The sequence below is a fragment of the Rissa tridactyla genome, chromosome 2, assembly GCF_028500815.1.
Source record: "Rissa tridactyla isolate bRisTri1 chromosome 2, bRisTri1.patW.cur.20221130, whole genome shotgun sequence".
Taxonomy (NCBI): domain Eukaryota; kingdom Metazoa; phylum Chordata; class Aves; order Charadriiformes; family Laridae; genus Rissa; species Rissa tridactyla.
Window position 1 is genome coordinate 71,309,416 of NC_071467.1, and position 12,078 is coordinate 71,321,493.

Below are 12,078 nucleotides of genomic sequence, written 5' to 3' on the forward strand. Positions count from 1 at the left end.
AGCTGCAATGCTCTTGGATCGCCTTATATAAGGAGGATTTTGCTGAGGAGTGGGATTTAAACAGGGATAGGCAAAACACAAAGTTATAAAGAGACACTTAATCTGCTGAAAGTGGTGTGATGAAGTGATGGAGTCAAGCAGTTGTTCTTTTTGGACATTCTCATCAGTCCTTTGAGAAGGATCTAGTCAAGTTACTAAAATTACTGTGTAGGGAAAGGCACCTTTTATCACATTACTTGTACATATACTTTGGTTTTGCCTTTTCCCAGGGTACTGACTGTATTCTTCCTTCCCTGATGAAGATTTCCATGTTCAAGCTGCTTGTGAGGGAGGACTTCCTGTCCTCAAGGGTCCCTGGAGAAATGTGGTTAGTTTTCTTAGGATGTTAGGTAGGAACTCATTTACTTATTTGCACAGCAGGAACCTCTCTCCTCAGTCAATCAATCAATACTTGGCAGAAGGGTTACATGTATATTAACAGATGCAACCCAATTTTGCAAATGTTGCTTCTGCTTTATCGTAAAGGATAAAAACTACATCAAACTGCATTAAAATATTTACTTCTGCATTGCATGCTTTGACATAGGGTGCTTTTTTTTTAATTTCTTCTTGCATAAATGGCATCGGTGTTCATTGAACTGTGACATTTCTTACTTTAAAAAGCCCTCATGTAAATAATCTATTCACATTTCCATTTTTATGCAACAGAAATGCATAAATAAACGAAATTATGAGGAAAAAAAAGTATACAAGCTACTGCACTTAGGTGAATAAGGATGCTGACTTAGGACTAAATCTTGTGTCCACTGGTGAGCTAATGTTAGATGGATGAGCAAAGAGGGTCTCTAGTTTATCTCGCTAGAGGTAATTGGCAGCACTCACTGACCCAGTTACTGAAGGAGGAACTTCTACTCTAAGGAAGAGTTTTCCAGAGTGTGCTGTATGAAAGATATATCAGATGGAGGGGTATTTTTGTGGAGGTCACTACTAGGGTATTGGAAGCCTTTTTCAACAGAGATTTTTCACGAGTGGCAACTTGTGCTCTTCAAAGGAGGAAGTGGTAGGGGGAAGGAAGGCTGGTTCCCTCCATCCTGAAAGCAATGTGTCGACTGGATCAGCAAGATAGATTTACTGCGTAACCAATGACGAGGGAAGTCACTTTGGAAGCTGGAGCTCTAGATTCAAGTCTGTGTTTTGCTAATAGACCCAGACCAGTTCTCAGCTGTATAGCTGTCCATTGATCTATTTAGCACAAGCCATGAATAAGCCACTGATAGTATAAAATGAAACTGTTCTGACAGCAAATATCAAGAAACCTTCCCCAGAAGAATCATCAGTCTCATGGTTTGTTCACTTATCTGAATGTAATATCACAGTTTAAATCCCAGTGAACTATGTGGATGAGACTGGAATATACCTGGAGACTACCCTAGCTAACAGGCCATCCTGGGACATACAAACTTCTGATTCTTGACATGTTTTTGAGAAGTCTCCCTTGCCTTAGGGTAGAATAGGACAAGCATCTCAAAACAATCTTATTCCTAGCTTGAGTAAGTAATAAGGTAGTTGTGATTTTTTTTCTCCATTTTCTCTGTGTATTCATGAGTTAACTTTGTATTTTTGAAAACAGTTTTTCAGGTTAGAATTAAGCATCTCATTAATAACTACGTAAAACTGGAGGGAAATAAAATAAAGCAAAGTCTGTTGTAACGGCTCTCTGGTTTTCTTGCTATTTCAAACTAGGCTGGCCATGTCTGTGGAGATGATATAGACCTAGTTGATGGACGTCCCACTGGTTCTGTGAGAATATCCTTTGGCTACATGTCTTCTTTTGAAGATGCACAGACTTTTTTGAAATTCATCATAGCCACCAGACTCTCCAAGTCAGACACCGAGATTCCCTTACAGTCCTCTATTACAAAGCTGACGACAGAGTCTGTCCCAGATGACCACCCATCCTTTAACAATGCAGATAAATTGTCTCCAATACCACACATCTGGGACAGAGAACTCAGGAACAATTCATCTGTGACAAAGACGACTGTCAACTGGCAACCACCGGAGGCTGAGGCGGAAAGCATAAGGGCAGCTGTTTCTGAGACTGCAGTACCAACATGTAGAAGAGGTGGCAAGCCCATCACTGTCACCAACATTTACCTCTACCCAATCAAATCCTGCGCTGCATTTGAGGTATATGCTTTGAATCATTCTTAAATATTCATCTCAACCTTGTGTTTTGGCTTACCCCTGTCGGACATGTCAGCCAGGAATAGAATGTGCATGAGAGATTAGGAAGCACTATTTGGGTACCCATTTTTCCTTTTCTCCCATTTCTAGGATCAAGTCCTGCATGCTAAGGTACTTTGAAGGATTTTCAATTAGACTGAAGTTACAGGATGCAAATGTGTCTTTGGCTCTCCTCCCTCCCCCCTGCAACAGACAAATCTGCACATAATAAGCAGTCTTGAAGAAAATAGTTGGATTTGCAAAACTTGACTAAAATATAATCAAGTAATTAGTATGCTTTTACAGAATGACATGTGATGGACTTGTAGGCATTGATGGGTAGGCAGCAATTGAGAAATAACTTGATTAACATGTTATAATTGAGAGGAGGCCGATTTACATTACAAAGAAATGTTATCATTAAAAATACATTTGCAACAGAAATATGACATTTAAGTGTTGCTGCACTATTTGAAAGTTCACTCTTTGAAAATTTTAATTGCTTTTTTACCAAGTTAATAATATCATCACCTTAGCTGTGACTTTTTTTTTAAATAATGCATGATGAAATAGGTGTATGGCCCACACATGACCTAGAGTGTGACTCTGCTTAGTACCATACTGGGAAGTGATTTAATGAATGTCAATAACGGTATAACTTTCCTTATGAAAACTTGCTGGTGTATGTCATTGTCTCACATCTGAGTGAAAATTGGGGTCAAATCCAGTGACAAATCACCTGCATTTAAAATATGCCTTCTCAGCTGGTTTGATCATGATTTATTCTTTTTTTTTCTTAATGCAAAAGGAGGCTGGGGAATTAAGGCAAACACTGTTACATGATCAACAAAACAACTGCATTTTTAAATTTGGTTTGGCTTATGACGTCTTTAATTCAAAGGCACAATCTTTGAGCATTAAATGAGACCTGAACAAACAATTTCCACCCCTTATTAACCTCCCACTAAATCAAACTGCTTAGAAAATCAAAGTAATCCCATATTTCATGTGAAAACGTGTTAACCTTTGTTTATGTGTTGCAGTCATTATAGCTGTATTACAGAAGCCCACTACAGAAGCCGCTGAAACATATTGTAGCATTATTCAGGGCTCTTTGGGGTTAAATTCTATTTTTAATGTGCAGGCTGCTGTTGTGAGATACATACGACAACGTTCAGTGCTAGGAAGGCTTTGAAGTGATTGTGGCCAGGAGCAGGTAAGACGTACCTAAGCATGAAAGAAAGCTTATGTTTCCCCACAAGCTGAGCCAGGTTTCTTCTCTTCAAGCTCTGTGAGGGTAAACGACTCTAGGTGATAAATTTATACAAAACTGGAGCTCCCTGGCAGACAGAACTGCAGTTTTATATGGAGGGGGAAAATCCCCATGCCTAATGCATACCTCTTGTGCCAGACGTGTAAACAGGCCCAGTGTAAAAGCAGGGCTCTTCTTACCTCAGCTGACCCCCCTGAAGTTAGGTGTTATTCTGTAAGCAGTGAGAGATGGATACCCGCTAATTCATTTTATTGTAAAATAGGCATGTGCAGTAGGAAAAACGAATTGTTCCTGGATATTTCTGTCTCTTTCCATTGACTACAAGAGGAGTCCAAGGCAACTTAGATTACACACCTAACACTAGCTGATTTGAATGGTTTCAAAATAGATATTAAAACTGCAACTAATTATGAGGTTTAGTTTTGCATGGCTAGAGTCATTTTTGAAGTGCATTTTGATATTTTTTGATAGCAAAGCATCATCCACATTAGAACCCAGTTAGCTCAGCACTGTATTGCCAAAGAGCAATCTACAATTAAATATATACCGGATTTAGTATGTAGTATTGGAAAGGACTGGAAATTCACTATAAATAGCATTAAGTTCTTCTCCTCCGCTTCTCAAAGAGCATTTTTTGTGCATTTCCACTTATTTTATAGAAGATACATTAGTACGATTTTCTATATTGAAGATTCAATATACTATATTGAAATATACAATATTTCTATATTGAAGTATATCCTCAAAGAAAACATGTTTGCTTTTGTGATTTTCTTCCTGTCCACCAGGCATTCTTGATCTTTTTCTTCCCAAAAGCCTGAGTGGCACTTCTAGACCTGATGTACGTTTATAATCAGCCTGTGAAAGATCTGTCAATCTCATTGTCTGCCTATAGAAGAGGTAAAAATGGCAACTTACAGCCCACCATTTGTAATGAGCTTTAAAACTCAGTTAATCCTATTCTAAATCAAGCAGTGGCTTGGTCCCTTCCCGATGGGTAAGAGTAGAATATGAAGGCAACTCTGCCAGAACCCACACCATCACTAACTGCAGAGTGCACCACCCTCCACAAATCTATGTATGTGATTACTGCAACTTCAGCCCGTATCACCTTGAAAAGGGAAAATAACCCATGCTGCATGCACTGGAGTGTGAAGCAAGACATACTAGATAAACCTTACCACAATTAAATGGAATGAAATCCTGAAAATCCTTTTACCTTCTAAAATACTGATTATACCAGCATCTCTAAGCTTTATCATTAAAGGACTGAATCCTATAGAAAATTATTCCTTTGCCATTCTCTTAGTGGTCTTTGTAATACAGACTTCACGCTTAAAGTTATATTATCTCCTTACTTTAGTAAACTCATGAACTTCTGAAACAATAATCATGTAGCTTGTAATTTCCTTGGTCTTCAGTTAGAATTCAAGAACTGAAATTCAATTTCATGTTTTAAATCTCAGATACATTTAGACACTTTGTAGTTGTTGGAAATTTAGAAAAGTATTTTCCCAATTCAAAATTTGATCTCCATTTGTATCAGTTATAGGGTAGCTCTAAGCTAGCTGATGTGAAAAGGTGAAAGTGGCTCAGATATTGGGCAGCAATAAATTCACTCATCTTGTGATACTTGGATACTTGAGATGAGAATCTCATAGATTTGTAAGTTCAAGAGCAGGCTTCCAGCTGGTATGGGAGGCCAGACCTTTAGCATGTGTACTAAATAGGCTTTACTGTAAGTACATGATCACTTGGGTTTGCCTAAAATAATATATGCAGTGGAAAATTCCAAATAACTGTGTGTGCAGGACCCAGCCCATCTGCCAGTGAAATCTGCCCTCTGACTTACTGGTTGCAGGATAGATGACTTGGTTAGTTACAGGAGGACAAACTCGATGAGGATGTGAGTACAAACTCACAGCTGTTTAATCTCCCCTTTAGAGTCACATAATCTCCTCCTCTCCTAAACTCTGATTTCTCTGTTCTATTCTAAGTGGTTTAGTATGGGAGGTGCCTGACCTCCAGAGAAATGACAGTGCAGGGTGCTTTGGCAGCTGGGAGGATGAAGCTTGGCATGAAGATCATCAGCTCACTGCAGGTCAGTTAGTTCCTACAGCATTTTAGAAAGTGTTCTTGACCATGGGAAGGTCTCTGTACAGTGTCATTCCATGGGTTTAGTACACATGGCACAGGAAGCAGAGGGCAGAATATTCTAACTCAACTTCTTAAATGTGCTTTCTTTTCCCTACAATTATTTTATTAAATGGGCAGAAGCAGAGAAGAGGAGTAACCTCCATCCCAGACCACTTTTTTCTTCTTTTCCAACATAAAAATGTGTTTTAAACATGCATTTTTAAACATGAACATCTCTCATGTCAATGAATTTTGCATAATTACATAATGCAATGTGCCCAGTGCAAAAGGTTAGGACTTTAAACATTAATAGCTTTATTATTCTTGCAGTGGATTTCAAAGTATAAAAATTACATCTCAACACAGAAGACAAATTAGCTTTTAATTTAAAATACAATGCAAATTCCTAGTGATCAGTGGATAAATTATATGTAGACCACTAACATTTTTAAACTTACATAATTTAAAAGCTATTCAGAGATTCCTTTAATGTGTTCAAAAATTGTGTTAGCCTTTATGATGACATTACTGTGAACTATAGAGAAATGCAGTGCAAAATGTTTTAAAGAAAATTCTGAAAAAAAAAACAAAAAACATATTTTTGCAATGGATATTTTTACATTACAAGAAAAAAAATGGACTAAAGCAGATAGATAGGACAATACCATGTACTGGCTGTACTAAACAATGATCCTGGCTTATGATAGGTAGAGAAGACCTCATATTGGATGATTAACCCACCTGCCATGCTGGGAATGAAGGTGTATGCTAGCATCTATCAGTAAAATCATGGTGTCCCTGCTTTCTTTCTGTCCTTCCCCTTCTAATTTGTCTCTGTAGTCAGAGATGGTCACACAACTTCAGGGAATCAATTTAGAAGCTATGTAATAAGGCATTTCTTACTGCGATGTATGCTAAGCTGTGTTATTTTACTTTGCAGTAAGCTTCATTGGCCGCTTTACTTCACTGTATTGGTTGCCTGAATATAGGTATTTAGTGACATTTCAGTGCCCTGCCTGACCTCCTGCTGCTGGTTTACTGGGATGTGGATCATCCTTGCAGCCTGGGTCTTATCTGCTAGCCTTGGGCAGACATCTCAGACATCATGTGAGGGACGTGAATTGAACCACCCTTCTCATGTCTCAGATGAAAGCAGAGCAGGCAGACTTTGCTTGAACTGCTCTAATTCGGTTGCTTGTAATCATTTAACAATCCCTTCAGCTTCTTTGAAATAATGGTGGGAGATGGTCTGCACAGGTCGTAAGCCTAAGTACTAAGAGTAGGAACGTATAGGTTCTTCCATGCTTGTCTCCAGTGTCAGTATTAGGAACAAACCAGCTCTGACTGCTTCATGGTCGCCTGCGACTCTCTGTCTAAGGAGGGTACACGGTTATTTTATTGTTGCAACTTTATTTATTGGGATCCTAGCAACATATGAAATACAGTAAGTTGAAAAGTGGAGAGGAAGCAGGGTACTTGACAGTGTACGGGGGACATCCATGAGAGGACAGGGACTCGCTGCTGGGCACGTGTATGTGTGATTCTTGTTCCAATGGCAAATACCTAGAGGAAGGGCGGAAATGGGCTGAGGAGCTGTAGTCGTGTGCTGCATCTCTGAGTGCGGCATGGGATTACTTGCCATTATTTTGGACCTACCAGGGATAACTTGAATGGAAAGCGTTGATTATTTCCAAATACCTGCTACCTAGTTAGCTGGGCTTTCCCCACAATGCCTATCAGCATGCAAGAATTAGCTGAAGCACTGATTAGAGAGAGAATGTTTTGTTTTGCTCATAAAACATCTTGCCTTCAGTGAAGAGTAAGCAAATACTTAAGCTATTTCCTGAATACAATTGCTGTCCTGAAGTGGAACCAAAACAACTGAATGTTACAATTGGGAGCTATGAATCATTGTCTTTGTGCTCTTTTTCTATTTTCCTGCTCTTTTAGTTTATTCTGCTCTTTATATCTTGCAAATCCTGTAAAGATCTGTTGGATCCATGGGAGGATGTATTACCGATTAGTGAACTTCTGTTTTGGAAGGGAGATTTGTTAGCAGGAAATTCTTGCAGCTCTCAGATGATCACCAGCTGTTCCAAATGCACTTTGCAATCTAAATATACAGGATAACCAAAAAATACTGGCCTCTCCAAAGAATAATTTCCAGCAAGGACAAAAGTCTGTTCTTTAGCTGATACTGCAGTTTTTGGGTTATGATTCCTCTCCTAAAACACAGGGCAAAGGTTCACATCATTTAGGTGCTGACAGTTTGAGGTGCTTGGATAATGTGGTTTCAGATGACACTGTCAGACCTACAGTTTCAATATTTGACTGATTTTTTGCATCCACGCTCACTTAAAAAACTTCCAAAGAATATTATAAATCAAGTAGGTTGATAAAGTACATTTCTTTAAAAGTTTTCCATTCATTTTCTGTATTAATACAGTTAATAGCACTGTGGCCAAATTATTTAGAGTTCAGCTTTAATGCTTTAAATTTTCAACTCCAAAGTGCCTGCCCTCGGCTTTCTCTAGTCAGGCCGTCGGTGTCAAGCTACTGCTGCAGGCTCCTATAAAACCTGGAAAAGTTTATAAGAATGGGATGTTGTGGATTCTGTGTGGTTTTGGATAGAGAACATGCCAAACAAAAATATGATTTTTAATTAATCTAACCGGTGCTTCCAGCCATGCTTTACTTCAGATCATCAGGTTGTCCCTGACATCTTTTTCTCACTACTTTCTGCGAAAGTATTTTGCCAGTTAATTCATGTGAGCTGCGCTAAGCTTCGCTACAAGAACTCAACAAAGTTCAGCTGTAGTTAACTTTTCTCCATATTCAACTGTGACTAGAAAGCATATACAAGCTGAAGCAATATGTTTAAATGCCCAGCTTTATGTTAAAAGAATGGTATTAATATTTTAACATTCTGAAGGAGAAAGCAGTTATTAATATCACCCAAAGGCATTACTAAAATTGCTCTCTTTTTAGATTTCAAGATTACCATCTGTGTAGCATCAGTAACAGATGTTCTTTTCACCAGAAAAATTTACATGAAAGCAAGGACAATATGCTTGTATAGGCTAATGGATGTAAAGCGTGTTATAGAAGTAATGGAAGAACAGATAGCAAAGAAGACAACAATGTATTTTGTTATAAGGGGATCTGGAGAAACTATTACTCTCCTAGCTAAACCAGAAGCCTCAGTGGTGGAGTTTTTCTCAAATAAATAGTGTCATTGATAAAGTGAGTCCAGTTTTATGAAAAACAAGGTTTTTCAGAATTTTGAATTTCACATTTTTCTTGCTTTTTGTGTGTTTGTTTTTGCCATAATTCATACAATTCCCACGAAATGTCCATGCTTTTAAAATTAAAAGAAAATTGTTGGGGGGAGATGTCCTAAAAATGGATGAGTATAAAACTGAAAACGGTTTTCAGTGTTTCAGAGATTGTTTACTCTGTTCTTATAGCTCTGTTAAATCAAAATGTATGATAGTATGTAACAAATTATAGTAACTCCATTTTGTTTTGTCAGCTTTGTGCAGTGGTATCTTTATCTTTGATTTGCAATTAAGGTTTCTATTTTTAAAGGCTGTCATTGGCTTGCACAAATTTTCCTGATTTCAAAGAATTTCATTAACGGTTTCTTTTCCCTCTCTTCTTTTCAGCATTAATCTATTAATGCCGCTAGCATTTTCTAAATCTTTGTATCCCCTCCTGTTGCTTTCCCAGGTTACAGAATGGCCAGTAGGAAACCAGGGTTTGCTGTATGACCGAAACTGGATGGTTGTAAACCAGAACGGAGTCTGCATGACTCAGAAGCAGGAGCCAAGGTTGTGTCTTGTAAATCCCTCAATTGATCTGGAGCAAAAAATTATGGTCATTCAGGCAGAAGGTTAGTAAACAGTATCCGTTTCTCCCCTTCATTATTGGCGTCAAACTTCTAGGCAGAGACACCTGCATGCACCCACCAAACTTCGGAATGCTGCGCATGCTTGCTGACTTCAGGGACGAATTCTGCTACCAGCTGTGGGCAAAGAAAGCCCAGGCTGTGACATACAGCCCTGGGTACCTTCCTGCCTTGTTGTTGGGAGGGGCAGAGTGTAGACAGTGTTGCCTTATGTGCAGTCATAAGGTGGATGCTCCAGGAAGGAATAACGAACTGACAGATGTGGAAATTTACTGACTAGTGCATCTTTCCACATCATGAAGCCTGCAGGGACTGTTATTGCTGCAAAGGTAATGTAATAGGAGTCTAACATCAAACACCCCGGCCAAAGACTTTCCCATCTTATAGCTCTCCTCCTCCTTCCAGCTGTGGGACTAGAGGGGTAACTCTTCAGTGGAAATTAGCGTGCATTAAAACAAGGACCAGACATTATTTAGCTCAGTTAAATACTTGCACTAGCAGGCAAGTATTTCATGATGTTTGTGCTGCTTTGTATTCATCAAAACCCTTTTTACTTTCTGCTGAGGGAAAAAAAAAAGGAAAAAAACTTACGGAAAGTATTACAGAAAGGTCTTTGCTACTTGGGGGTGCAAATTATTTATTTTGCTAACAGTGCTTTTAGCACTGAATGCTGTAACAGGTTTGCATTCCACAAAAGTCATTATTAATGCCGAGTTTGTATGTGGCTGAATGGTATTCATCATTTCCCTGGGCTCTGACATTTACTCAGCCTGTATGTCTTAAACATTAATAATATATGTGCCCGCATTTTCAGCAGCTAGAGTAAAACGAGGGATCTATATTCAGATTTTTCACCCTTTACTAGAAATCCTTGTGAGTGGATCTGTAGCTACAGTCTCCTTTCTGTTTGTCCATTGCAGTTGTTGTCCTCTTCAGCTGTCTGAGCACCCTCCATAAAATTAAGTCTCACCAGTTGATTTATTTTGTCTGGAATAAGTTTGTCAAATGTACATTTGGGTAATTCCACTAGTCTTGTGCAATTTTTTGTGTGTGTTTCAGATTCCAAACACAATCTGGTCTCTTCTTAGGGATTCCAGACTGGCTCATTGGCACAAACACTGCTATTTTCCATTCTCACCTCTATAACTTTTCTTTGAAAAAGTATTGTTAATTCACTTCAGTTCCATTTGGAGCACCTTACAGCTGAAATTTTTGTAGTACAGTTGCATAGACAGCCTTCTCTCACAATATTTAAATTACCAAGTGCTTCAGAACTAATCATTTCTAGTAATTCAGTTCCTTTCCATCATCTCTCTTCCTTTCTGCTTGCAGATACAGTGTGATAGCAAGGTACCTCTTGCTTGCAGATACAGTGTGAAGTCTTGTTCAAACCTTCTCCATTTATCCATTTTCAGAGGTTCAGCCCTGTTGAGCCTTTTGATTGCTTCATTCCACTCTTCTGAGTATGTTCTTCATTTTTTTCCTTGCTACTACCACGTTGCTCAGACAAGTGCATATCCATTAGTATGTTTGCCTGTCAATAATACCTTCACTGACCTTCAGAGAGTCAGGAATAAGTTTTCTCAGACAAAAATGACAGTCAAGGCCCTCATTTCTCACTGAGATTTAGAATCTTGTGCCAGAGTTAGTGCCAGGGTGAAATTCACCTTTAAATCCTACATTTTACTTTGTGTTATTTTTGGAGTTTTCACTGTCATTCACCTCACTTCCCATGAAAGCAAGAACTATTTCCACCCAAAATGGTTGACCAAGTGTATGGATCACTTTTCTAACCAAAAGCGATTGATCAGATCTTTAGCGTGCTCTAACAGAATCATAGTTGGCATTTATTTATAGCCTGCTTTGGTACAGCCAGTATGTAACAGTAGAGTAATGTTATTATTTGTATAATGACTCTAGATACCAATAGTCTTCGCCCATAAGGTGGTCTGGACCCTCTTTTTATAATAGTCCTGCTATTTTTCACTCCCATAGTGTGCTTGGAACCGTGATATTTTTTTAATGCCAGACAGTGAGATAATGGCTCTCATTTGCTTGGGGAGGCTATTCCAGAGGTTACTGCTCATAAGGTAGCACAGTGGTGGGAATACAAACCAGCAGGGTAAGACTGAGCGGATAAATCTGCAGGAAGTTGTTCCAATATTTATTCTGTTTTCTTCCCTCTTACCTGCAGTCTAAATGCATGATTTGTTTATTTGTATTAATTTTTAATTTTTTCTTTTATCCCTTCACATACATGGGTCATTGTTATATCTCCCACGAGAATAATTTAATGGCAGAGAAATTTAATTTAATTTGTTGACTCTTTCCTTGAAAATCCCATATTAATCACTGTTGGTTTTGTCACCACTCTCTCCAGCCTGTCCGTAGCTTGCTGCTAATGTAGGACCTGAAGCTGAACGCCACTTGTGTAGCTGGAGCAGCGATCAGTGCGGTGAGGAGCAGTAGCCCTCTGATGAGGCAGGCTGGTTGTTGCGCAGCTCAGAGCCTTCACTGGCCTGCGTCGGTGGCTAAT

General features: G+C 38.8%; 1 protein-coding gene across 1 annotated transcript in view; it reads left to right on the forward strand.

Annotated features, from left to right (window-relative positions):
- MOCOS (molybdenum cofactor sulfurase) overlaps positions 1 to 12,078 on the forward strand; it is a 224,795-nt gene that overhangs the window by 185,583 nt on the left and 27,134 nt on the right. The window contains exons 8-9 of the mRNA XM_054192941.1: positions 1,744 to 2,190; positions 9,365 to 9,527. Coding sequence (XP_054048916.1) covers positions 1,744 to 2,190; positions 9,365 to 9,527 — 610 coding nt within the window. The remainder of the gene's footprint in view (positions 1 to 1,743; positions 2,191 to 9,364; positions 9,528 to 12,078) is intronic.